A 24,880-nucleotide genomic window follows, 5' to 3' on the forward strand; every position below is an offset into this window, starting at 1 on the left:
ACAACAGCAAGCTGTTGTTTGGCACATTGAGTCTCTGCTTTCATCTTAGTGAGGGGGCTTCAAAGGAGGCACTGTTGATAATTTATCCTTATTAGCTTAGGTGTTTAGTTCTGTGTACTGCACATATGCAGGAATAACCACCAAATGTGCTAGAGTATTCCCTGAGCCTAAAACCCTCAACATTCATTGTTTAAAAGTGAAGGAGAATTTTCTAAGTCATATAGAGCCAAGAAACACAAGTTTTGTTTGAAAATAACTAGCTGTTGCTGGAGTCAAACTCCCATCAATTTCAAGCCTAGCCAACGGCTTCCCAGCCCATCCGTGCCAATGGCTCTGCTCTCAGATGGCTTGGGATCGCTTTTGTGGCAGTAGGCTCAGGCTGAGAGCAGCTTCACAGGGCTCTAAACACAACAGTGCTTGCACAGCGAGTCCCACTGAATGTTAACAGATGTAAGCTTTTATTCCCTCCTCATTCCCACCTCAGAGCACGAAAAAAAGTAGTTTTACGTGTGGAGTGCTCTCCCCTTTTTAACCAGTCCTGTCTCTGGACTGCACGCCATAGCCTCACTGCAAGTGCAGCTGGGCTGGCCGAGCCCCCTGCTCTGCCTCTGCAGCCTCGTGCCTCCTTCCCATACTTTGAACGAATCGATGAGAAACCGATGACAAGAAAGGCAGACGAACGCGCCGAGTTTCCCCGCAGCGCTCCCCCGGCCGGGCTCTGCGGTACTGCTAGGACCTGCGGCCCCCGCCCAAGCGCTGCGGTGCTCCCGCAGCCCGCAAGCCGAGCGGCCCCATAGCACCGCTCCAAAACAGCCAGGCCCTGCGAGGCGCTTCTAGCCCAGCCCCAGCACCGACATCATTCCCGCACAGGCCCTAGCTGCTCCCTGAGGCTGGCGCTCCCACTCCCGTGAAGGCTATCCCCGTGCTCCGGGAGCCACTGAAATGATCGTTTTCTCCCCCGACGACGGGCGGCGCGCGACCAGTGACACCATTCACTTAAGAACGCGCCAACCCCACGCTTAGAGAGGCCGAAGAGCAGAGGAGGAACGGCAGCACTTCCAGCAGCGCCGGGCACGGCCGCGCCCCCAGAGGTCGACCCCTCCATCGGCCCCGGCTCTGCCGCCCCTCTCCTCAGCCGTTCCCGGGCCGCCCTCTCGCGCGCAGCGGCCGTTGTCGCTCGGCCCCTCCGCTGCCCATTGGCCGCCGGGCGGGGGCGGGGCGCGCGCGGCGGGGGCGGAGCCGCCGTCAGCTGTTCGCGGTTCGCCCGGCGGCGGCGGTGGCAGTTTGGCGGCGGGGAAGCGCGGTGACGGTTCGGCTCCCGGGGCGCCCCCGTCCCCGCGGGACACCCGATCCCGCCCGGCCCGGCCCGGCCCGCTCGGCGGTGAGTGCCTGGGATGTCTCCTCGCCGCCGGGTCCGGGGCGGCAACGCGCTGGGGCTGGCATGACAGTGCCGCCGGGGTGTGGGTGCGCCTCTGGGCAGCCCGGGCGGTGCAAGGCAAAGCTGGTGTGGCGGGGCGCGGCTGGTTACGTGCGTGTGCGCCCGGGGTTGCCGATCGCGCCCCGCTGCCCCTGAGTGGGCACCGCGCGCGATTCTCGGCCGCCCGGGGCTCGCTTCCTTGTAGGATAGCGGCGTGAGCGGGGTTGGGGAGGAGCGCGGGACCGAGGGAGCTTGGGGCGGCTCGGAGCCCCTCGGGCTGCGGGGTGCCGTGGGGAGCCCCTGCTGCCGGAGCCGCGATCGTCTCTCGGGGGGGAGAGCTCCGGTGTCGCGGGGAGGGAGGAGTTAAGACGCTGTCGGTGCCGGAGCGAGAGCGGCCGGCTTTGTTTTGGACGCTGGCACGCACGTGTGCTGAGCCCTCCCCCGGCTCTGCCGCGCGGTGTCAGCGCCGGCATGTGACCGCCGCACGGAGGAATCCCATTGACGCGCCGCTGGGGGAGCGCGGCCGGGCGGTGCGTCCGCCGCTGCCGCGGGCGGCTCTCGGCTTCGGCGGCCGCCGCTCACTGAGCTGTGCTCTGGGCTCTTGGGAAGAACTGAAGTGAGCTCTAGGGTAAGTTGTCCTCTACGCTGCTTTGGCGTTCTGTCTGCAGCATTTCCTAAGGGATCTGAAGTCTGCCTCAGCTGTGGGAGGACCAGTAAATCTTGCTCTTTGTAACCTCCTTTTGTGAAACGTTTGGTGCCTTTGTTGCACTTTATTGTGATGATCGGTGTGTCCCAGTGGGGCCCCGATGGATTAGACTTGGCAAACCTTGCTGTGAAGATAAAATGCGCGGTCATTTTTGCCTCTCCGTCAGGAGATGTGCTCCCACGGCAGAGCTGGCAGAAGATCTGTGCCGCCGTCTGAGGACCTGTGACTCCCTTTGGTGCTCTGCCTTTAAACCGTTGATGAGGTTGTTGTGAATGTTACACGAAGGCAGCGTGGCTGTCATCCATCCGTGGTGCTGCTGTCCATTCTGCAAGCTTCCTTTGGCACTGCTGGAGGGCCGAGTGAGCTGCTGGGGTGCAGTAACCCAAATGTATGCCCATCAGCTGAGGCCCTGTGCACACAGCTTGTGCCCTTTGTCTCTTCTCACCGGTGTGTCAGTGCAGCTCACCTGGGGGGAGATGGGAGATCCAAGGGGAGCACTGAATGCATTCTTATAAAATTATTATTAATGTCTCCTTCAGGCTTGAAATTCCTCTTGCTTGTCTTCCATTCTGTTAAATGCTTCGCAAACCAGAGCAAAGGAAGAGACGTGAAGAGTTGAATTTCACTGCCTTGTTTGGAACTGGGTGGAAATCCTGGAGATGGATCTCTTAGGAGACTGTCTTCTAATGGGGTTAGATGCACAGGTAACAGTAAAGGGACTTGTGGCTTTCTGGAAAATCTGCTTCTAATTACTGTATGTTTGCAAAGAGCTCTGAAACAGTGATTTAGGGTTTATTTGAGTTCTTTCTTCCACCATCTTTGTCCCATTTTGTGCTGCATCAGAGCTCAGGAGCATTTGCTATGGTGTTACAGAAGTCCTGCTTTAAAGCCTGACACTGGCAAATGTGTTTTTTTGTTGTTGTTGTTTGTTTGTTTTCCTTCTTTTCTTTAGTAGTAGGGCAAACTGACACACTGACAGTGCATGTAGGCTTAAGGGTAAGAGGGGGAATTAAGTGGCTGTCTTGCCAAGTTTGGAACGTCTTGAGTTGAGCCAAGGGAAGAAGTGGGAAGCTGAATGGAAGGTTGATTTATATTGGGAGAAGCTGTGGAGAACTTCACATGAACAGCTTTGCCAGATCCTGTGAGCTTTGCAGCCACTGGGGTTTTTTAAAAACTTGGCATCCTTGTGATTATGAACTCTACTTCAGCAGGTGGGGGAAAAAGTGAATGGGGCCAACCATACAGTTCAAGTAGAGCAGGCCAAAGCATAGCAAACCCCAAAGAAGCTGACTGACACAGGGCTGTTTGAGGGATTGGGGTTGTTTTTACAAGCAAGTGTCTTCAGTTTCTATGTGCTGAAGTTGGGGGTTGGCTCCTGCCCTGTGACCAGCTGTGGGATTGGAGCCCTGGGTGGAGTCTCAGACATGTGAAATTTGGCTCTCTCTGGCCAAGCGCACAGAGACTTTCTGCAAAGCCCCAGTCTTTACCACTGAGTCTCTCACCTCTCATGCCTACCCAGATGGACTGCACTGGGAGGGAGGGGGCAGCAGATGTGGAAGCAAGAGCTGTGTTTTACTGTTGGAGCAGAAGGCATTGTCTCCTGGATGTGATTCTTGTGTCTTAGCTGTTTCCTCAAATGTCTCTTTATTGCAGGAGCAATGGATCGCCCCAGCTACCTGGAAGAGGACTATTCTAGCCTGGATGGGCTGGACGATGACGTGTTTCACTCTGATGACTTTGGACTTGCAGGTCAGCCTGGTGAGATGACTGCAACTGGCATTTTCACACAGAACCAGTCCTACAGCTGCCTTCTGGGGAGGTTTCAACTATTTCCCCTCACACACTGCTGTGGTCCCGGTGTCAGGCATCCTGAGCAGCAGGACAAGGCAACTCAAACACTCAGCCCGTCCTCTTCCAGTCAGGATGTTATGTTGCCTTGTGGAGTCACTGAAGAGCCCCGGAGACTCTTCTATGGTAAGAGCACTCCAACGTCACCAGCTTTTCAGCAAGGAAACTGTCCCTTCAGCACTTCCCCAGCCAGAGCTTTAAATTAAAAGACTTAAATTATTTTGCTTTTGTCCTATTCCCTAAAGAGTGGCAACTTGTATTTTCTTACCCTTGCTTGTCACTGCAGGAACTAGGCACTTGCTGATTGCTTTTGCTGTACTTGATACTTCTACTTTTTTTCTTTTTCACTTTATTCTGTCAGTTTATTTTGCTGCCAGGCATAAAAATGTTCACCATCTGTCATATCCTACCATTTACCTACTTTTTTTTTTTTTTTAAAAACCTCTTGTGCTACTCATCCACATAAGAAAAACTCCTGAAAGTTTGCAATGAAGAGAAGAAAATGCAAAAATTCCCATTTAATGGTACAGACTTTAGGCTCTTTACTGGAATTAAACTTGTTGAATAAGTAGCATTTTATTGATAACTGATGGGACACCACTCAGTATTGTGTATCCAATCCAGCTTTAATTCAAATCAGTCCTGCTGAACACCAGAGAAAATGACTGAGAAAAGTCTGAAGGAAAACATACAGTAATCCCTAAAGGGGGACAACTTAAGGCAAAGATGTTGGAAGAAATGTAAAATTGTCATTAAAGAAAAAAGAACACCTCTGCACTTGTCTGAACTATAAACAAGCAGAAAGAACCAAGTGGAAGATCCTACCAGTCATTTGATTAGGGGAAGCAACACAATGTTATGTTTAATTGTTATAAATCTAATTAAAAGCTGAGCAAATTAAATTTGTACTGCATGCTTATGGTACATGCAGTCATGGTTTGGGCTTCAGAAACTGGACTTTAAAATGAGTTTAAAAAAAATTTGGATTATGTGCAACTCTTTCTGTATGCCTGAAGTGTAATACTGAATAAAAGAACTATTCTTTGTGCTAGAAGAATGACTCTTCTGGTCTCTATTTTGTAGGGAATGCTGGTTACCGCTTACATGTCCCCCCAGTTGGCTTTGCATTGGATCCAAATCTCCAAGAAGAGCCTCAGGAAGGTCAGCGGGAGGCGCGTACTGAGGTGCAGATTGCACGGAAGTTGCAGTGCATTGCAGACCAGTTCCACCGGCTCCACATACAGCGGGTAGGGTGTTTCCTCAGGGGAAGGTGGGGTATTTCTTATCCAAGAGTGGTGCTCCAGGCTTCGGCTAAGAGAGCTGTGGCCTAAGGCAGCCATAGGCTGCCAGCAGTGACAAAACGGCATGGTATACTTATGTATTTTGCTTATACTAGATTGATGGCTCTCTTTAAAAGATAGACAGGTAGAAGGAAGAGCATGTATAGAACTGCACTTATTGTCTGGGAAGGTGGCTGCTGTTGTCTGCTATTCCAGCTTTCCTGGTTCATCAGCAACAGGGTCACTGATGCTTTCCCTAGCATTTTACTTTTCTTCTCTGCTCTCCTTACCACCAGCATCGTGTCTTCTGTGATACAGTTGGTTGGCTGTGACTTGTTTAAGTTCCTCATCTTGGAGATGACAGCAAGTCTAGAGTCTGTTTTGGCACTTCTTGTTGTCTAAGGATAGCTGTCTCAAATATTAGAGTGTATTATGATCATGCTAGACTTGATAGCAACTCCTCTGTGAGACAGTCCTAGCTAGTGTTTCAGACTTGTGACCAACTTCCTCACAACAAAAGACAGCTGTAAAATGCCATCAGGTCTGAAAAACAGAATCTTGTTTTACTTTGCTTTAAAAAAGAAAGAAGAAAAAAAAAAGAAAAAGAAGAGCTCTGCTGTTTTTTGAAGAAAGAAAATAAAAGCAACGTCCCTTAAAAGCTAGATTTTTTCTCTATTCTCCCTCCATTCCCTACTGAATGGTAAAGAAATAGAAATTCCAGCCATGCAGAGTTTGGTGACCAGAGTTTGGCAGCACTTCCCTACTTGTATACAAGTCCAGCAAGGTGTTGCAGTGTGTATCCAAATGTGCATATGAAGAAGTTGACACTTGCTGACTTCAGAGAGTGACAAGAAGCTTATCTCATTCCAAATGTGTTGGTGATGTTAACTTGGAGTCCGTTGTAATTCTTCTCAAAGGTAAGTGAGGAGCTCTGCCCTGATCAGAGGATGTGGCTTGTAGCAGGGAAAAGTTTTAGTTGTCTCTGTGATAAGAAAGAGAAAGGGGAAACAGGACTCTTCTTAACGGAAGGTTAAAGATGTAACAGGAAGATTAACCTGTAGAAAGGTGGATTGGGCTATGAATGTCAGTTTGCAAATTACATAAAACGATGAGCAACCACAAACTTTTTAGCATGTGTTGTTGGTTGAAACGGGGTTTTCCCCAGCGCCACCTTTTCATCACAATAGCTATCTACAGCCAGATTGTCTCAGTGAAGGGAAGGCTAATGTCTTCAGAGTGGAGGAGCCCAGGAGTGAAGTGGTGGAACTGGTTGTAACTTGACCCCTTGCATCTCGGGGAGCGAACCTACCTCATATCTGTGCCTTGGAAACGCATCCAAGAATGCCCATCCAAAGCGGCCTCAGAAGCTGCCCCTGGTCTGGCTTTTGCTGCTCTTTGGCCGCGGGTAGCTGCCAGCCTCCTGCGCTGTACGCAGGGCTGCGGCTAGGGCTGCCCGGCCAGCCCAATGCGTGCCGGCCAAGCATGTGGGAGAGTTAGTAAACAAAGGCGTCCGCCTGCACTACCCAATCCTGCAGCCAGCGGAGGAGGAGCTCTGCTGTCTTTGTTAGGACTGGGAGAGCAACAAGTTGTAAAGGGGGGGAGCTGTTCAGCCATTTACATTTGAAAACAAAACCGAAGAAATCCAGGAACGTAACCGAGGATGGAATAGTTCAGCCAGTGGTTCTCCACAGCCCGACCCTGGGGTAGGCCTTGGCATTTACATCTGCTGGGGGACTCTTTCTTGTTTGTCAGGGAAACTGAGTACTGAGCCGTATACTAGTGTCCGAGGCGCCATTCCCCATGGAGTGTTTTGTTGAAATATCCAGTCCCCTACAAGTCCTGCATGGAGGGTTTCCTATGGCTTTTGGCGTCGCTGCATGCAGCCACTATGTCCTGTGTGCAGTGACTTTTTCCAGCCTGTCACTGAAGAAGCGAGCAGTCTGCCTCTGGAGAGGCACAGACTGGCTTACAGTGTGTTGTGGGGCAGTCTGAGACATGGAAAACCAGGCTGTCATCTAGCTTGCTGTAAAACTGAACAAAGATTTGGATGCCCCATTCCAACCCAACCAAACCAAAGTGATCAGACCCCAAGGAATCTGATCAGATCTAAAGAATCAGATTTAGAAAACCACAAGGTTAGTCACACCAATGTGGTCTTGTGAAATCCTGAGAGAGAGCAAGACTGGTTTTCAACAAGCTGTGCCTCTTCTTGGAGACTACAAAACATCTTATCTGTGAACTTGTGAAAAGAAAAGGTATGCTCTCATTCAGCAGGAGTTAGGAAAGACTTCCAGTGTTGGAGTAAGTCACGTGGCCAGCTCAAGAGTTGCCCTCACTTGGCTCTTGAGTTCTGTGAGACAATCCAGCAGTTCAGGTATGGTTCTCATTTTGCTCCTGCAGCAGCAGGGCTGTGTTGACACAAATGCTGCTGGTTGTTCTCTGGCTGTGAGAGGGAACTGAACAGGCAGTTGCTGCTGAGGTTGATGTCACTGAGTTGTCATTGGACTCAGCTGCATGCACAGTCTAACCCCATCCCACACTGGGAGCCCTAGAGAATCACTGTTATCTCTTCCCTGTGCTCTCTGGCTATGTGGTGTTTGTTTTGTGGTTCTTGGCTATGCAAAAGATTTTTGGGTATGCATCTTGTAAGAATAAGAAAGTTGGCTGCACCTATGCTTGCTTTTGGCATGTACACCGTTTTCAGGGTTTTATTTGCTAATAATGTATTAAACAGAATACAGTGGTTTAAAACCTGACTTTTTAATCCTTAAACAGTGCTAGAGCAGTAACACAAGATTCCCTAGCACTCTGTGGCTTTAATCTTTTTAAGGTGCTGAATTTATTATAGGAAAGACTTGAGCAAAGCTCAGTGTTTGTGAGCATCAGAGCCCTGCTAGAGTTAATCCAGTTTCAGAAGGGCTCTTTAGAATGACATGCAAGATGCAAGACCATCTATGTTTTCTAAAGCTCTTTAGAGGCAGCCCTTACCTGTCTGAGGCTGTGTAGCCTCTGGCAATGTTTCCTCCATTCCACATTTCTTTCTCTGCCCCTTTGAAAATAGTGCAGAGCTGAGTCATGCTTTGTATGGGAGAACTGAACAGCAATTGCATTGCTCTTCATTTGGAGCAAGCATGCATTTGCCATGGTATCTGTGTGCCTTCTGTCTGAGTTGCTGACTGTTGTCCAGCATGTGGCATAGATTGAAGGTTGTACTTGGTGGTTATGAGGAAAAGAGCTGGGCTTAGAGTCCCTATTGGTCAGTCAGCAGGGATGTGTTGCCTGTGCCCGGCCTCCTTGTCCATGGCAACAAGTGCTCAGGCTCTTCCACAGGTCTTGAGTTCACTTGACCTCTCTTGCCTTGAGGAGAGGTTTCAGATTTGCCTGACAGTGAATTTCATGATCTGCTGCACTGCTGGGTGGAATGCAGCAGCAATGCAGAGCTGCCCTATAGGAAAATGTGTATCATGTAAGACTCAAGTGGATGATACTGTATATCAGTATTGCATCCCTCTAGTTTGACATGGATCCATTCAGACATTGAACACTACAGGTTTTAACAAATAACTATCACATCAAGCTGCAGCTTTGAGAGGACCATTTTTTTTCATGTCTTCTTTGTAGTGATCAGTTCATGGGGGAATGAAGTTGTGTCTTTAAGAGTCAAGGAGTAGTAGCCTTGAACAGTTCTGGGCTCCAGTCCAGGTAGAGCCACTGACTTGCTGTATGACCTCAGACAAGTCTCTTGACCTCCTTGTGCTTCAGTCAACCCATCTGGAAAGCTTGGTTTAAAAAAAGCTGACCCTCAATGAGAACCAGATGCTGAATCAGAGCTGAGCTTTCTTGAGTAAATAAGTGCATTACAAACAACAACAAAGCCCCTTTCCAACACATTAGGAGTCCTGCAGTTGATTAAGATATGCTGACCAGGCTCAAAAAACCTCCCATGAATATAGCTATAGAAAATTTTGTTTCTGACAGTTCCCAACTTGATTCAGCAGATAACTCTTGCTGTCACTGTGCAGAGGACCCAAGCAATATGTGGAGTCTGGATGCCTGTATCCCTCAATTGTGGACATGCTACCAGACTTGTACCAGTTGTCTCGATTTAATGATACTGAAAATGTATGGGAGGAAATGTTGTTTTCCTTTGAAAGTGAAACTTGTTACATTTTTGCATATTTTTTCCCCTCTGTGTCTCATGAGAATTATTGAGGCCTCCTGAGATGCCTTTGCTTACGCAGTAGGGAGCCTGGGTGTCTTGTCAGAAGCTTCTTAGTTCAGCATAATGGGTACACAGCACTACCTGTGCAATTGTTATCCAGAACTTCAGCAGGCTTTCTCCATTTTTCTCTCATAGTTTTTTGGGGATATTCAGGGAATTTTTAACTTAATTTTTTTAACTGAACTTTTCTGGAAGTTCTCCTTTACATGACTTCACATTTTTAAAAAGTCAGAAAAGACTTTAAATAATGTAGAAATTCCCAAACTGGCCTGCAACTGAGTCTGTAGCACCAACAACTCCTTACTTGTACCTGCAGTCTCTCTGAGACTTGGGGTAAGTGCTTTAATTTGTTTCCTGAATAGGTTTGTACATCTCAAGATCTCTGCTTCTGGCTATTGTGGGCTGGTCTCTGCTGCTGCTGTACAAAGCAGTGATCTTCAGTTCAGTTCTTTGCTGACTGTGGGATTCACGTTGGTGCAGGGCTTGAGTGTCTGGCTAAGTGTGCAGGAGCACAGCATGGGAGAGTACCAGGCTAAGAATTCTGTAAGTGGGTGATCCCAGTGTAGAGGACAGGGGAGAGGCAGAATATGAAATGGGTAAAATTGAGAGGCAAAGCTATTCAACTGGAATAGTAAGTCTGAGGAAAGGAGTATGCTCGGAGAGGTCTTCATGCAATTGATGGAATCAGGATCTTGATATGGGGAAGTGGAGGCAGGTTGTTTTTTTTTTGGCCTGGTTTTATTAGATTTCTTCAATATCATTTGCCAAAACAGAAAAAAAAAGAGGTGAGCTTGGAAATGCACCTTCCCTTATACATGCAAATGACATGGCAACCTGTTGCCCATTGCCTAGCATCCATTTTGATGCTTCCTAAATTCTGCTGCCTGTGAAGCTGATTATTTGACATTAGGTTAACAGAATCTTGCTTGACCCTTTTAGTTCTGTCTTGAAATAAAATATTTTGTTGCACTGAGAATGGAAATGAAGAGCAGGAACACAATTATGCCACTGTATAAATCCTTGTTTCTCCTATATTTTGAATTTTGCATATAGTTCAGATTTACTTTCTTAAAATGAAACAGCAGAACTGCAAAGGATTCAAAGGCAAAGAAAGATATTGAAATCTCTCTATGAGAAAAGAAAATGGGCTAGGACTGATAAGCCTAAGAAATATACAAGGCAAAGCAGCAATATTAATCTGAAATCAGAAGTGACATGAAGTTGTGGATAAACTTGATTCTCCCAGTACAAGAACAAGGCAAAATCAAGCCAAGGAGACAGCTCAGAGTAAATTAGGTAGGGTTTTTTTTTTTGTGCAATAGATAGCTCTTGGACTCCTTGTCAAGAAAAACTGTGCATCCCAGTGCTTTACCTGGGTTCAGGGGTAACTGGAACAAGTTTATGGCTACTGAAAGGGTCACTAGGTAAACAGAAACCAGATCTGACTCAGGAAGTCGTAAGCTCAAAATAGTTAGATGCTGAAAGAGTATTAGGGGGAGCTGTTGCATGTACTTGCCCTCTGCTTTTCCTCAGGCAGCCACACAAGGCTGCTCCTGGAGACTAAGCTGTATGAACTCGATGCAGCAGTTGCATGCAACTGTTACACATTAATTTTATAAAGAAACAAAACTTTGGTGTCAGCATAATCTATTCTTTTTTTCTCTACACTTTCATCTGACAAAAGATTTACGTATATTACATTTGTTTTTGTTTTTCTCCTGCTTGAAAAAGTGGATAATGTTAAAAACGCAAAACTTCTTGCCTGATTCTGGTAGAGGAACTGGGCAGAGGATAAGGGAGCCTAGTGACAGGAGAGAAATGAGGACTGCATAACAGGCTGCTGGGAATCCCTCCTTCACCTGAGGTTCTTTGAGGCAGTAGAGGTACAGTCTCAGAATATCGCAATTGCCCTCCATTAAAAATACGAAGTATTTTTGGGGACAGTACAAGTGATATACAGTGAGCTATTCTCAATATTTCTAGCATCACCTGATGCATTTTTGTGTGGTTTAAATAGCGTATGGTGCTTCTTGTTCTGTGAAATTGCAGTGTTTTTTTGCAGGATGTGTTGCATTTCTTCAACTCTCACAGTGCTATGTGAGCTGTGGCAGTGATAATGTTCTTTCTACTCATAACAGTGCAACAGCTGAGAAATCATTTTTCAATTTAGGAACAGTTGCACTTAATATTACACTTATTTGTTAGCGTGGGAGAGTAGGAAACACAGATTAAAACTTGTCTGAGATCACGCAGTGATCGCAGAGGGGAACCCAGCGATTCGGCCTACAGTCCCTCTGCTTAGATTGGTTGATCTTATTGAGAGACTGTTGTTTCTTAGGGGGATGATGAGATGCTTGGAGTGATTATTTATGGTAGGAGTGTGCATGTTTGCATTTACCCAATTAAATTTTATGGTAGAAAGATGGGGAAGAGAGGGTCCAACTGCAGAGTTGTCTTTTGTTTCAAGCCACTGAAGGGGAATGTCCCACTAGCCTTTTATAGTCTGTTTTGTTTTGTTGTCTTTTTTTTCTTGGTAGCTACCATTGCCAGTGGCAAAGTAATCTTTCTGAGGACCACGACACAGCCAAAAGAATAGCAATCTAAAAATAAAGCAGTGAGGCAACTTCTGTTACCCCAAATTAGTCTTTCTGATGTAACCTGTTACCCGAGGCTGGCAATGGAGAGCTGCAGCTATCTCCAAGAGACCCCGGAGCAGCAGCGAGCCCCTGACGGCTGTGCTGACCCCAGCGAGCAAGGAGGCAAGGGTGCAGTGCGTGAGAATGGATCTGCCGGGCAGTATTTGTGCTGCGGCTGCCGTGTTTATATCGCTCTCTAAATTTAGCCTGTGAGTCATCCGAGCTGCTGACGAGAGCCGGCTGTGCCCGCAGGCTGCGGCTCTGCACCTGCCTGCCCCCTGCTCCCCCTGGCGCGGGGCAGCACTGCTGCTGCGCTCATCCTGCTGGACTGTTGTCCTGCAAAACTTCCAGAGCTTTACTTTGCTGGAAGCCTGAGGTGCGCTGTAATCACTAGGGGGTGTTTCCCGTGCACTGCACAGTGTCTTAAAGCGAGTTTAAATGCTAAGAAAACATATCTGTCTCCACTGCCTGGCTGCCAGGTGCTCTGCTCCTGTGCTCAGCCTGCACACCAGTGGAGGGGTGGCCTGGATATCTCTGCTGCACCCTGGATCCCAGAATGGTGGGGAGCGAGCCCTGCCCAGGCACAGCTCTGAGGGCAAGGCAGCACCAGGTGCAGCTTGTGGAAATACAGGACCCTTATTTACCTTCTCCTTCCCGCCTCTGTGGTGGAAAATAACTCTGTGCCCTGGGCCGATGCTGTGGGCCTGGGAACGCACTGGCCGGTGGCTGCCCTTCCCAGCTCACAGTCAGCTGGCTGTTGCCATGGCGCCTGTCTGCTTCCACTTCCTGCAGGCTCAGCCCAAGAGGAAGGCACAGGCCAGCAGCTGCCTGCTTGTTTGTGAGCTACAAGACAGCCCCGGAAGGGCTCACCTGCATCCAAAACAGGTCTGGGCCTGAGGCCTGTTGACCAGGCCAGCGCTCATCTTCGGTGATCCGCCTGTCCCTCGTCTGCCCAAATCATGTCCCTCCCTGCCATGTTTTCCTGCTCTTGTGCAAGGAGGAGAACCCTTTCTCTACAGAAGCACACACATTGCTTGTCTTGCATTGCAAAGCCTGCTGGGGCTCTGACTGAGGGAGCCTTGCTCAGGAGAATGTCTCCCTCAGCTTCAAATATTGCCCTGTTCAGCAGAGCCACAGGCTATGCTCCCTGTTCTCCCTCTGTGCTGCCATGCTTTTCTTTCTGTTATTCTCTGTTATGGTCTCCTTTTTTTTTTTTTTTTTTTTTTTTTTTTAAAGTACATGCATTATTCTTTGGTCATTAGCAATCACAGCTGGAAAGACCTGAATTTGATTTCCATTTCTCTCTCCAGCTGTGGGGACACCTTCTGTAACCTCTGTTGCTGTGGGGACTGTGACTTTCTAGTCTTTGTGAGCTGAAGCACATTTTGTGGTAGCACAATGTGCCTCCAGCCACCTGGTAGCCAAAACAGCCCTCAGAGATGAGTCAGCAGCTGTTCCTGGTGTGCAAGTATTCTTGTTTTCAGTGAATAAATAAAATCCCAACAACTTACTGCTGGTATTTGTATTAGTCATTAAAGAAAGAATGATGTTTTTATGTGCATATATGCCAGTATTCTTTTGCTATAATATTGCTATTTATGTTAGTATTTTAATCCTTCCAGTTAAGATAGGATCAAAATTTGACCCTTAATCATCTTTAAACTGTGAAGTAAAGTCGAAAATTGCCCATAAGCTGAGGAGGGCAGGCAGGTGCACAGTTCTTTATACGTGATAGGAGTGTGCTATATCCACGTACAGTATGAGCATATATGATGAACATATAGGCATTCTTTATTTTTCAAGGATAGTAATGGCTCCTCTGTCAGATGGTTTAAAAAAAAAAAAAAAGTTAATCTTTTAAACATTTATGCCCAAGGACTCAAGGAGCTGGCAGAGGGACAAAGTTTTCTTTAAGTTGTATTACCTGTACTGATTTTCCTTTGAGCACCATGTTCAAGGGCTTGGAAGGAGTAAAAAACTTTTGATATCTGAGGTGCTCTTTGACAGATGCACGTCTGTATACTGATGGCGTAAAACATAGTAGGAGTATTAACTTTGAGGAGAGAATAAATGTCAGGTCAGTTGCGTCTCCCTTCAATTTGCTTCCAGGAAAATTGTTGTCACTTTTTTGTTTACCAGTTTTCTGGCTTTTGTCAGCACAGCTCATGGTGTAGGCTTTGCTAGTGTGCTGTTGGTGCTGCATGGGACACTTTTCCTGTAAAATGCCCTTTCCTCATGACTCATTGAAGCAGTCATGCTAACATCTCAGACAGACAGTCTCTTAAGGATATCCCTTTTAAAAGCAGCTGCAATAGGAAATGTTTTTAATGTGTTTCCAGCTTTGTGTTGACTTACTGTTTTCAAAACTCTAGTCTTGGTTAGTGTACAGGGCAGAAAGAGCTTCTTTTGGTCTGAGGGAAGAAGGTTCAAAATGTTTGTTGTGTTTCTACTGTATGGAAGTAGCAAAGTGTTCATCTCTGATACTGTGTTGTAGCAGTGAGTCTGAGTGTTGAAATAATCTGGTGAGGGTCAAATCAGCATAGCAAGGTTTAGGAAAAATATTGTCTTGTACTGCAATAGTCCTGAGTCCTAGGAGACTGTAAGGATTTACTTATTTACTTGAAACATACCACATCTGAAAAAAATTAGATGCAGAATTCATGGAGTCATTCTCCTGGTTTTTCTGCCCTTCCTAGCAGCTGAGTTATACCACAAACACCAAAAACAAATCTATAAACTTGTCCCCCCAAAAACCCCACCAAAGGGAAAACCACCAGTTCTGAGATATTTGAGTATTTTGGTTTTGGCAAATGCGTTTCTAGGGAAAAGCTCTTGAAACTTGTGAAAAGTACTTTTTTTAGGCATAGAAATTCTTTCCATAAATTGGTTTATCTATCTCTGTTGCAAATTATATCTACCATTTCCATTCTGTGGCTCTTATCCCACGCTGAATTGGTGCCGCAGAGAGCAGATCAGCCCTGAAGTGAAACCATAATTATGAAAGCCCTGTTAGCTAGGCTTGCCCTGATGGAAGCAGTCCATCTTGCCCTTCTCCTGAGGCTGCCTCGCTGTTGTGCTGGCACAAGCATCAATTTGACTACGTGATGGCATGGATCAGGTGAGTTACGATGGCCTGATCAATAGTAAAGGTAGCTTTTTTTGACAGATGAGTTCTGGCCTTGATCATTTTCTTGCTCTGTTTCCCTTTCCAGTAGCAATGCAAGTGAGGACAATGCAAGCAGACCACTTCAGTCTGCAAGCCAGTGAAAGTGTGTGTGAGCTACGACCCCATGGAAGGAAATGCTGGCTAAATATGGACCCAGGAAAATAGAAGGCCTGTGGTCAAAGCATAAAACCTAGAAAGTTGTCCTTGGCCTGCTGGAAGGTTGTAGGCAGTGAGTTGTCTCATGCTCAGTTTTTTTCACTTCAAAACAAAATGAATGATGTAAATATCCTTCATAAAGTTGTTTGAGATCTTAGTTTTTGTAAGAAGGGGGAAACAGCTTGAAATGATTCTTACTGAGTTCTTCTTTGTATGAAAATCTCAATGAGTGTCTCCTGCAAATACTGAGAAACACTTTAAACTGGAGAAAGAAGAAAATGCTTTACCAAAAAAGTAGCTCAAGTAGGCAGTGAAATTAACACAGAGTGTGAATTTTCAAAAAGTTTAGCATTTTAGCATTAGTGCTTTTTAACTTCAGAATTGCTTTTTAATGTTAGAATTAGTGCTTGTGATACCACATCCCATTTACTCTCCTGCACATCTGTAAGTCTTCTGAAAATAGAGATCTAACAAAAAACAGGAGGAGAAGCTCTGTCCTTCCACTGGTTTTCCCTGAATGTGACCTTCCTTACCTACCATAGCAAGTAACAGTTGTTTTTTTCTGAGATGCCATTTAAAACTTCAGAAGGAGACAGAATATTCAGAAATCTGCTGTGGTTTGTGAAAAGCCCAAAGCAGTCTCCTACATGAACTGGGACATTAAATACCAGGATTTATACACATAGTTATACTCCTGACAGGGTGGTGTAGTTGAAATTGCAGATACCAAATCAGCTGAGATATATTTCAAGTTTAGCATCTTTAATCATGATTTTGAATCTCCATTACCAGTTCCCTGTAATACACTTATCTTCTCTTTTGTTTGCCAATGAAATGAGATAATTTGCCAAAGTAACTGGATTCCCTTCGGAGCATCCGTAGTATGTTTGTCCACTCTGCTCTCCAAGTATAGTTCAGTGTTTGCAGTAACTGCAGACGAAGGTCTTGTGCTTGTGTGCTGCTTCACTGGCATGTTACCATAAAGATCTAAAGGAGCATTCAACATAAGCCATAATAACTTGATAAATGCATGGTATCTAGATGCCATCAGAACATTTTGGTCCCACATGTATGCTTGAGCAGGTTTGGAAGTGTGGAAGAGGGTGAAAAAGGTCTCTGGAGTTTGACAAGGAAGGACAAGCCTGGTCAAACCGAGAAGCAAGCAGCAAAACATCTTGCTTTCTTAGAACAATTTAGGTGTTTGTAACCCAGCCCTAGAGGATAGTGTATGAAAGACCTTTTTTATGTCAACTTAGCCATGTTTGGGCAGTCTGTATGGACTGAACCCTTTGGACTGGTTCCTTTGAATTAGATGATACCAAGCTCTAGATTTGCCATCTGTGGTGCATGCACCAAGCATGCTAGTGTTTAAATGTGTGATTAGAGCTGTGCGAACTCTTCTAAAACCAGGAGACAACTGCTAAGTCTTGAGGCGAAGGAGAACAAACCACTGCTAAAATGCAAGATGAGCACAGGTTTTCTGAAGCCGGTTCAGTATGTAGTTGTGATACAAATGGCACAGACCTATTTGTGCCTAAATATGAATATAACTTAATATTTGGGATGGCTTTGGAGGGCTCATCTCTAATACACTAACTCCAGTTGCAGCTCTCCCCTAATTGTGATTACATAAAGAATGCCTTACAACCTCGTTGTTCTGCCCTGTTGAGCTAATCTAAGTTGAAACATCTTGTTCATATAATGTGCTTCAGTGCTCTTTTATGAACTCCTGTGTACTGAAGCAAAGTTGTTGGAAGTCAGTCTTCTGATTCCTTGTCTGCTGGGGATTGGGGGAGGGGTTGAATCGGGACTGGTTTGTTTTGTTTTCCAGAAATGATCAGTCCTGCTTAACAAATATGGAATTCTGGATGAGAAAACAAAGTCTGACTTCTAATAGAGAGCTGGTTATTGAGGTGAAATAGTATCCCAGGCTGAGCAATGTAAAAAGAAACCCACCTGTTTTTGTGAGATGTCATTAAAGTGCGGGAAGGTGGGGGTATAATATGAGCCACTTCTGCAAGGTGATTATACATAACAAAAGAAGGGACAGTGTCCCTGCCCCAGAGCTGCATTATAGAGGCTGGTGTCCCCCTGAAACTCAACTCCCATGTTTCTTCCCTGACAATGGGACCTGAAATAACCTCTTGGTTTTGGTTTTTTGTGTGTTTTCAAGTATGTTCTTGCTTAAGGTTTAATTGGCTCCAGTCAGTAGGAAAGGGCTCCAAGGCTGATTATTTATGGCTTACTGTCAAAAGTGGCTATAAAAAGGGCAGTATTATCTTGGAGATGCTGGGAAGGAAAATGTGGTGGGGGGAGGGTGGGGGAGTGTGTGTGTGCACGAATGTGTTTTCTTGTACTAGATGAAATCAGAGTTTTGCTGTCTCAGCAGTGTGGTTTAAATTGAAGATTAACCCTTTGACCTTCACGGTGTCAAATCACTTACAGATGGATCACCAGTTATATTTTTACTTTTTTTTACTTTTGGGGTGAAGGGGGGCTTTTTTTTAAAAAAAAAAAAAAAAAAAAAAGGTTGTTTGTTCGTGCAGCTGGGGCTTTTGAAAGGCTCAGAAGCCAATCTGATTAAAAACAGCACTTGGCTAAACTCTGCAAAATCCTACAAGCAAAAAAAAGTTTAATCCTCTTGTGCACAATGCATAAAGGATCTGCTCTTTTCTTTTTGTAATGTTAGAGCTACAATTATTTCTGGAGAACTTATCATTTCCCTCTCTCCTCTCATCCCTTGCTGCACCCCCTTGTTATGCTGATGGGATTAAAGTGTCTGCTCTTGAAAAGTGTAACTGAGTTGTTATTGGAAAAGAGAAGTGGTATGTTGCAATTCTAGAGATATAAATAACTTTGTTTCAACTGTTCTCTACAGCATCAGCAGAACAGAAATCAAGTGTGGTGGCAGCTTTTTCTCTTTCTACACAACTTGGCCTTAAATGTGGAGGCGAACAGGAACCGCACTGGGCAGAGGTGAGCTTCACCCACCTGTTTCAGGCCACATCCAGTCTGCAGGGAGCACTGAACAAACACTGGTTCGGGGGAGAGACATGCACACCGCCGGCCGGATGTGAGGACTCTGAAATTCTTATACTCGTCTTCAAGTTTGGGGTTTTATGGACTCTTCTTTGCTGCTCTCTGCCTTGTGAGGTGGGGAGCTCTTGTCCAACACTGTCGAAGGAAAGCCAGAATGTGGATGTGTTTGGTAAAGCTTGCTGCTGGTTCCCCGCACCAATAACCTCTGTGCAGGAGAGGCAGGTATTAGGCTAACAGTTTCCTCTGCCCTGTGCGTCACTCAATGATAGAGTGCAGGAGAGTCATTTTGACTGCTAGTTAAAAAGGATGTCTGAGGACTGATGACTTTGAACATCAAACGTACTTTGGGTGTCTTCACAAGCAGAGATGATGCCTCCATCATGAAAGTTCTTTTTAACAATGAAAACATTTCAGTAGCTTATATGCAGCAGGTTACTTGTTTTCTGACTGGATTTATTTCTTTGCATCTTATGTGAGAGAGAACCACAAAGAAATACAATCTCCTCAATCTTTCCATTGGGCACCAGTTGCAGCTCTCTCATATGAAGTTATTCTTTGTCATTGCTGCCAATAGACCAAACTGTTTCAGTAGAATGTTCTTGAAAACATTCCTGGAGTTACTGGTGGCTATTAATTTCTGTCCCTCTTTGCTTCCAATTGAGTACTCACAATACCCATAAGCCACCATGAAACTTAAAACCATGGAATATGACACACGTCATTTTTTCTACAATGCTATTGTAAATGCTTTTATTAGTTTTATGATGAGTGGTTTTGTTCGTTTGTTTCTCTCTCTTGTCACCATAATGTGGTTGGTTGGGAAGGCTTAGGTCCCAGACGTCTGATTAGAATTGCTTTAGGATTTGACGTGAACGTTAACTAGCAGCTGGTTTGACACACACACTGTACAAGCAATCTGTCCATTACACCACTAAGTAGTGTTTGGAGGCATACACTGACCAGCAGCAATAATATTACTTCATGAGAGACCTTCTAGTGGTTCCTAGTTTATATGCACTCAGAAATTTGTCCATGTGATTGACACTGTTGGACCAGCAGAGGAAAATAACCTTACCAAAATGATGCAGCCTCAAAGATCTAAGGCTTCTTCTGTGTAGCTTTAAATATCATTCACAAACTCAGTGGTAACTAGGGTAAAATATTAACAGAAAAAACAATACAGACTTCATTTTTCAGACCACTTCCATATCTCCACTGCACCTTGTTGTAGATCTCAAATTACAAAACTAGCTTAAGGAGGATCTGTCCAGAGATTTGCTCTTTAACCCCATTACAAATGTTAACTTCAGCTGTTGAGAAATTTTTCTGCTTTTGGTTGACCCTGAAAAACAGGCATTACTGTAAGAGAAGAGTAGTTTACTTGCACATACACTTGCTCCTCCATTCTTCTCTGCATATCCTTCTGTAATTCATGCTTTCTCTGGTATTTTGTATGATGTCATCAATGCACTATAGTGTATGGTAACAATTTGCTGAACACATTTAAATGTGGACTTTCTCCCTCTTTTCCAGCCCCATTTTCTTTATCTGCATCCTGCTTTACTGTGGTAAAATGTGCTTTAGCTCCCTGAAAGAGGTCTCAAAGCCTTTTTCACTTTCATATATTCACAGTCGCTCTCCCGCAACATAATGAGAGTTTGTGAGGAGAGCTTTTTTCCTCCTTTTACGTTATTTTTTTCTAGCTAGGGCTAGAGTAATATGTTTGTCCAGGATGATTAATAATTCACGCAAATGAATCTCAAGTAATATTTTAGGGGGTGGGCTTTAGGATGGGGGGAGGTTTCTGGGGGGAGGGAGTTGTTTTGGTTTTTTAATTGTTTCTTTAAGCATGTGCACTACAGAGTTACCCAGAGGGATACAAGTGCTATCTGTTGCTGACTATGTTGCAGCAGTATGAGGAGCCACTCTCTACCCGTGTTTTACAGAGAAGAGGTTTTCCATACCTTGCTTTGCGCAGTCTGCTTGGAGTAAGTGCTGTTTATTGGAGAACAAGGACTTTAATGGGGGGGAAAGCCTGAGGGGTAGTGTGAGAACAGACTGAACTGGGGGCCCCTAAGAAACTGGATGCTAAGGGCAAGACTCTTAAAATGGAAAATCTTAAAGAGTCTGTAGTGGGTGTGCTGAGGCTCAGGGAGCAATGCAGCTCTGTTGCCTGCCAGCATGCTCCAGGACTTGATGCTTGCATTTTCCCCCTAGGTGCCATGGCCCCTTTATCGGGCACAGTCACAGACCAGTAGATCAAAGCTTCGTTATAACAGCCCCACAAACTATGAAGGACTCAACAAGTGCATCTGACACCTAAAAAACGTCATGAGCTTCCCGCTTCCCCTCTGCTTTGTCTTGACTGTGAAACAGGCCAATAATGCCAGTATCTGCTCTGAATACATAAGCTGGAAAGATAGGTCTGGTATTGACACTTTCTGGTATTGCAACCCTACCAGTTATTCTAGGACATATAACTCTTCTTAATGTGGAGAAACAAATACCTGAAATTGTTCAGCAGTCAGGCTGACTGCCTGAATAGAATCACTTGGCTCAGGGAAAGACACAACTTTGCCAGTCCGTATTTCCCATTGTAACAACAAACTTATCAAAATTGGTCATGCCAAGGTCTTTAGTTAAAATCTCCTCAAACAACAATACTTCATTGGAGACATAGAGCTACTCCTAGACAAAGGCTGACTTCCTGCAATACGCACGGTGGTTAATGTTGCCAGAGATTTGCAACCACTGATAATATATTTGAATTATATTCCATATCTGCATATCTTGGAGAAAGGAAATATACTCTGTCAACCCAAAATTCTTATTTTGCTCCTTGTAGACATTATGGGGCAGTCTGGTTTTTCACTTGAGGAAAAGGAGCTGTTTCATGCTTACAGTCTCACCTACTTGAAGAAATAATGGGTACTTGTTATTTATTTTTTCCTTCTGGCCTGGTCAGATGATTCTGTCTTCTCTGGAGGGTGAAAAGATTTCACATGTTTGCTAACAAATACACAGATGTGCATCTCTCATGTGATCATCCTTTTGTTTGACACCCATCCTGTGTTTGTAAGGACTGTTCAGCATGCATTGAGATCTTCTCAGAGAACCTCTTACAATGTGACCACAGACACAGGCCAATTGTTCGGGGAAACACGTCCAAGGAGCATGGATTAAGTTCTATTGGTGAAGCAATATGATCAATTTTTTTTTCATACTAAGTTGTCTTCATGAAAGAACTGGGATACTGTTTTTCTGTGTCGTAAATTTACAGTCTAGCAATTAGAGAAAACAATGGGATCTTCCTTCTACCTACAAATACCTACAAATATCTAATTTTAACAGTTCTTAAAAAACAAAAACAAACAAACAAAACAACAACAACAAAAAAAACCCCAACAACTTGAGCTGCTGACAACAGCAGTATTGAAATATCTTACTTGCTTTTCCCATATATTCAAAATGGGTTCAGATCTCAGATCTCTATTCTTGAGAGACTCTCAACTTCTCAGCCTTTTGGGCATCTTGTAACCTTGGCCATCCCTGGATCCAGTAAACCTGGTGCTAGTAGGGAATAGTTAATTTTACTTTTGTTTCCTGCAGTTCTTGAAAGCTGAGCCAGTAATTGCAAAGTGACTGCCCAGGGATAGCTGCAAGCTGCCATTAATAGGATACAAAAAAGGCAGAAGATAAATGAATTTGCATAGAAAGGATTGCCTTTGGATTTGTGCGCAAGGCTGCAGACTTCTCCCGAGGTGCTGATAATCTCTGGTAGCGCTGAATTCCTGCATAACTGATCACATATCTCAGTTTAAATAGCCTAGTGGGTTAGATGTTTGTTGGCTTGTTTGTTTCTTCTTCTCTGCAGAAGAATCCTGAAAGAAGCTTCCCTATCAGCCTTTGCTTTGGAGATGTGTATCAGCAAGGGACTAGAGTAGAGGAATCCAGTCCTTCTTAATATAGAAAGGGTGATTGTGAAGACTTCTCTCTTTCTTTCTACTGGCTGTTTGCTTTGTCCCTTCAAACCTGAATTAAAGTTATATGAGATGTGTGCATGTGAAGTTAATACAGCCCAACTTGTCCCGTAGCAGTCACTGGAGCTATAGCCAAGGTTGAAATTCATTCTGTATGGGTCTTGGCACTCATCTGGGAAACTACATATTCTGCCCATTAGTAGACTTGGGAGAAGATTTTCCTTTTTTAAGAAAAAGGAATATTACTTGAGGCAGTTGTTGCAGTGTGACCCCCTCAACTCCGCGAAATTAGTTTCATCCTTCTGCTACTGGTCCTGACCAATATCTTTGCCGAAGTTGTAGGAATGGTGAGACTGTGACATGCTGGATGGTGTGTTATTGGGTATTTTTAAAGGGAAAAATACAGGCAGCACATAACATATGTGCTAGAAGCCAAACAAGAATGCCGAAATGTGGAGGCCTTGCCTTATTTTACCAGCTATATTTACTGCAGGATTAAAAGTAAAAGGGCCATGGATTGCTCATTCATGTTAATGGGAGCTCTGAACATGGACCAAGCACTATGGAGTATTAGCATAATTTGACAACAAAGGTTTATATCATTCAAGAGTCTGTTTTTCAAACTGGCATTTGTGCTCATTTGCAAAAATGCCTACCTATTGCCTTTGATTGTTTTAGCAAGAAGAAATACCTCAAGGAATTGATAAAAGATCGCAGAACAATCTTTTACAGTTCCTAAAGACTTCAGTGGTCTCTTTTTCTTTGGTTTGCATGTGTTCACACAGGTGTTACACAGCTCAGTTCTTCTCCACCAGGAAAAGCAGAAAAGACCAAACACATCAAATGCACTGGAATGTAATTGTGTGTGTGGGTGTGTGTGGGTGCGTGTGTGTGTTCTTAAACTGAATGCAGTCTGACATCCCCTACCCCTTCTTTCTTCCATGTGCCTCACCTTCCTCCTTAGCCACAGAAAGGAGGGTCTCTTCCTGTGAATCCTATGCTGGAAGTTGGTTTCTGGGAAGCGAAACCTAATGTTCTGTGGGCTGTTTTTTAAAGCCATGTTTTCAGTTCTGTCTTCAGACTCTTAGCTGCCTTTGGGAAATGGAGGGATGGGAAGAGTAGATTCTTAAACTGTTTTTAAAATCTATTATGAAAATGTTGCATGTATAAAGTTATTCTTAAATCTAAAGGAGTCTCCCTGATTTGTGGACATAGCTCCAGGAGAGCATCATCACGGTTTCCTCAGCTCTAGTTTTTATCAGACTATTATGAAAGGAAAAATTGATGACAAAAGGGGAGAGACTTGGTGTGATGTAAAGATAACATTGTCAGTATCTTTTTAAATAAAAGTCAGAAGCTAGGCTTCAAATAAGGAAATTTCAAAACACTCAAGGGATTTGAATGTCTGTTTCCACTGGATGCATTTGAAAATCCTGACACTAAATTTGAGTTTGGGTGACTAGACTGTTGGGATTCTTTTATTGTGAAACTAATCACATATCTTTTCTTCTGTTCTTTTTGGTGGCATGGAGTACACTCACATTTCTAGATAAAATTTACTGATGAGAATATTGTGAAATGTGGCTTCACGTTTTCTCCCTTCCCCTCTTGCATGACTTTTCTATTTTTGTAGGATACATTTAAAACTTCAGAGTCCTTCATCTGGAAAACCAAAAGGGTAAAGTGAGCTAGAATTTGCAGTGTACTTAATAAACTTCCCATGACCACAGTGGAGGGTTTCCCCACAGTTTCTGATGTTCACCAAAATATTATACTGTCCTGCTGCAGAAGTAATTCTGATGCTCTCCTGTGAGATTTCTGTCTGGATTAGTCCTGAAGTGCACACACCTTCTTTGCCATGGACTGAGACCCAGTGAGAATGTAGCATTTTGTTTATCCTGGTTGTGTGCCTCCAGGACTCCTGCCTGTACCAAAGGTGACTGGGCAGTGCTCCTTTTTTTTTTTTTTTTTTTTTTTTTTTTAAATCTGTGCAGTATATTTGCTTTGTGCTTTCTTTCTTTGGTGCTTTTTAATACTTTAATACTTGGATTGTTTTTTTCTAATAACTGGTACAATTTTTAATAAAATTGTTAAATTGTTTATGTGTTCTTTGTTTTATTTTTTAAGAGATGAAGGGTGTTTCTACAGCTGGCCAGTTCTGGAGTTACTTAAATTGGTGGTACATCTTTGGTTGATCAACTTTGACAATACCTGGTTGATCCTTTTATGTATACCCAAGAACCAAGCCCTACAGCAAAGGCAAGATTTTATTTCCAGGCTGGACTTCTATCCTCAAGCACAATTCAAGTTATGAAATATTCTTTTGAGGACAAACATTCCCATGAATGGGCAGAGAGCTGCTGCTGGTGGAGCTGTGCAGTTAACTTGGAGCTGCACTATTAACTTGCTGCTTCAAATCAGAAACCTGAG

At 44.5% G+C, this 24,880-nt stretch overlaps 1 protein-coding gene across 7 annotated transcripts; it reads left to right on the forward strand.

The window, feature by feature from the left end:
• Nucleotides 1-1,224: 1,224 nt before the first annotated feature.
• Nucleotides 1,225-24,550, forward strand: BMF (Bcl2 modifying factor). Of its 7 annotated transcripts, none has more exons than XM_085225024.1 (5): nucleotides 1,225-1,381; nucleotides 2,663-2,827; nucleotides 3,777-3,872; nucleotides 5,055-5,218; nucleotides 18,310-24,550. In XM_085225024.1, the coding sequence occupies exons 3-5, from the start codon at nucleotides 3,782-3,784 to the stop codon at nucleotides 18,409-18,411; spliced, it is 357 nt and encodes a 118-aa protein (XP_085081150.1). In that variant the 5' UTR covers nucleotides 1,225-1,381; nucleotides 2,663-2,827; nucleotides 3,777-3,781; the 3' UTR covers nucleotides 18,412-24,550. The 7 variants fall into 7 exon arrangements, with proteins under 7 accessions (XP_085081150.1, XP_085081151.1, XP_085081147.1 ...); XM_085225021.1 differs by having other exon boundaries at nucleotides 1,226-1,381; nucleotides 3,777-4,097; XM_085225023.1 differs by lacking the exon at nucleotides 1,225-1,381 and adding an exon at nucleotides 1,406-2,045 and having other exon boundaries at nucleotides 3,777-4,097.
• The last annotated feature ends 330 nt before the right edge of the window (nucleotides 24,551-24,880 follow it).

Source organism: Meleagris gallopavo, chromosome 5 (assembly GCF_905368555.1).
Source record: "Meleagris gallopavo chromosome 5, MGAL_WU_HG_1.1, whole genome shotgun sequence".
NCBI lineage: Eukaryota > Metazoa > Chordata > Aves > Galliformes > Phasianidae > Meleagris > Meleagris gallopavo.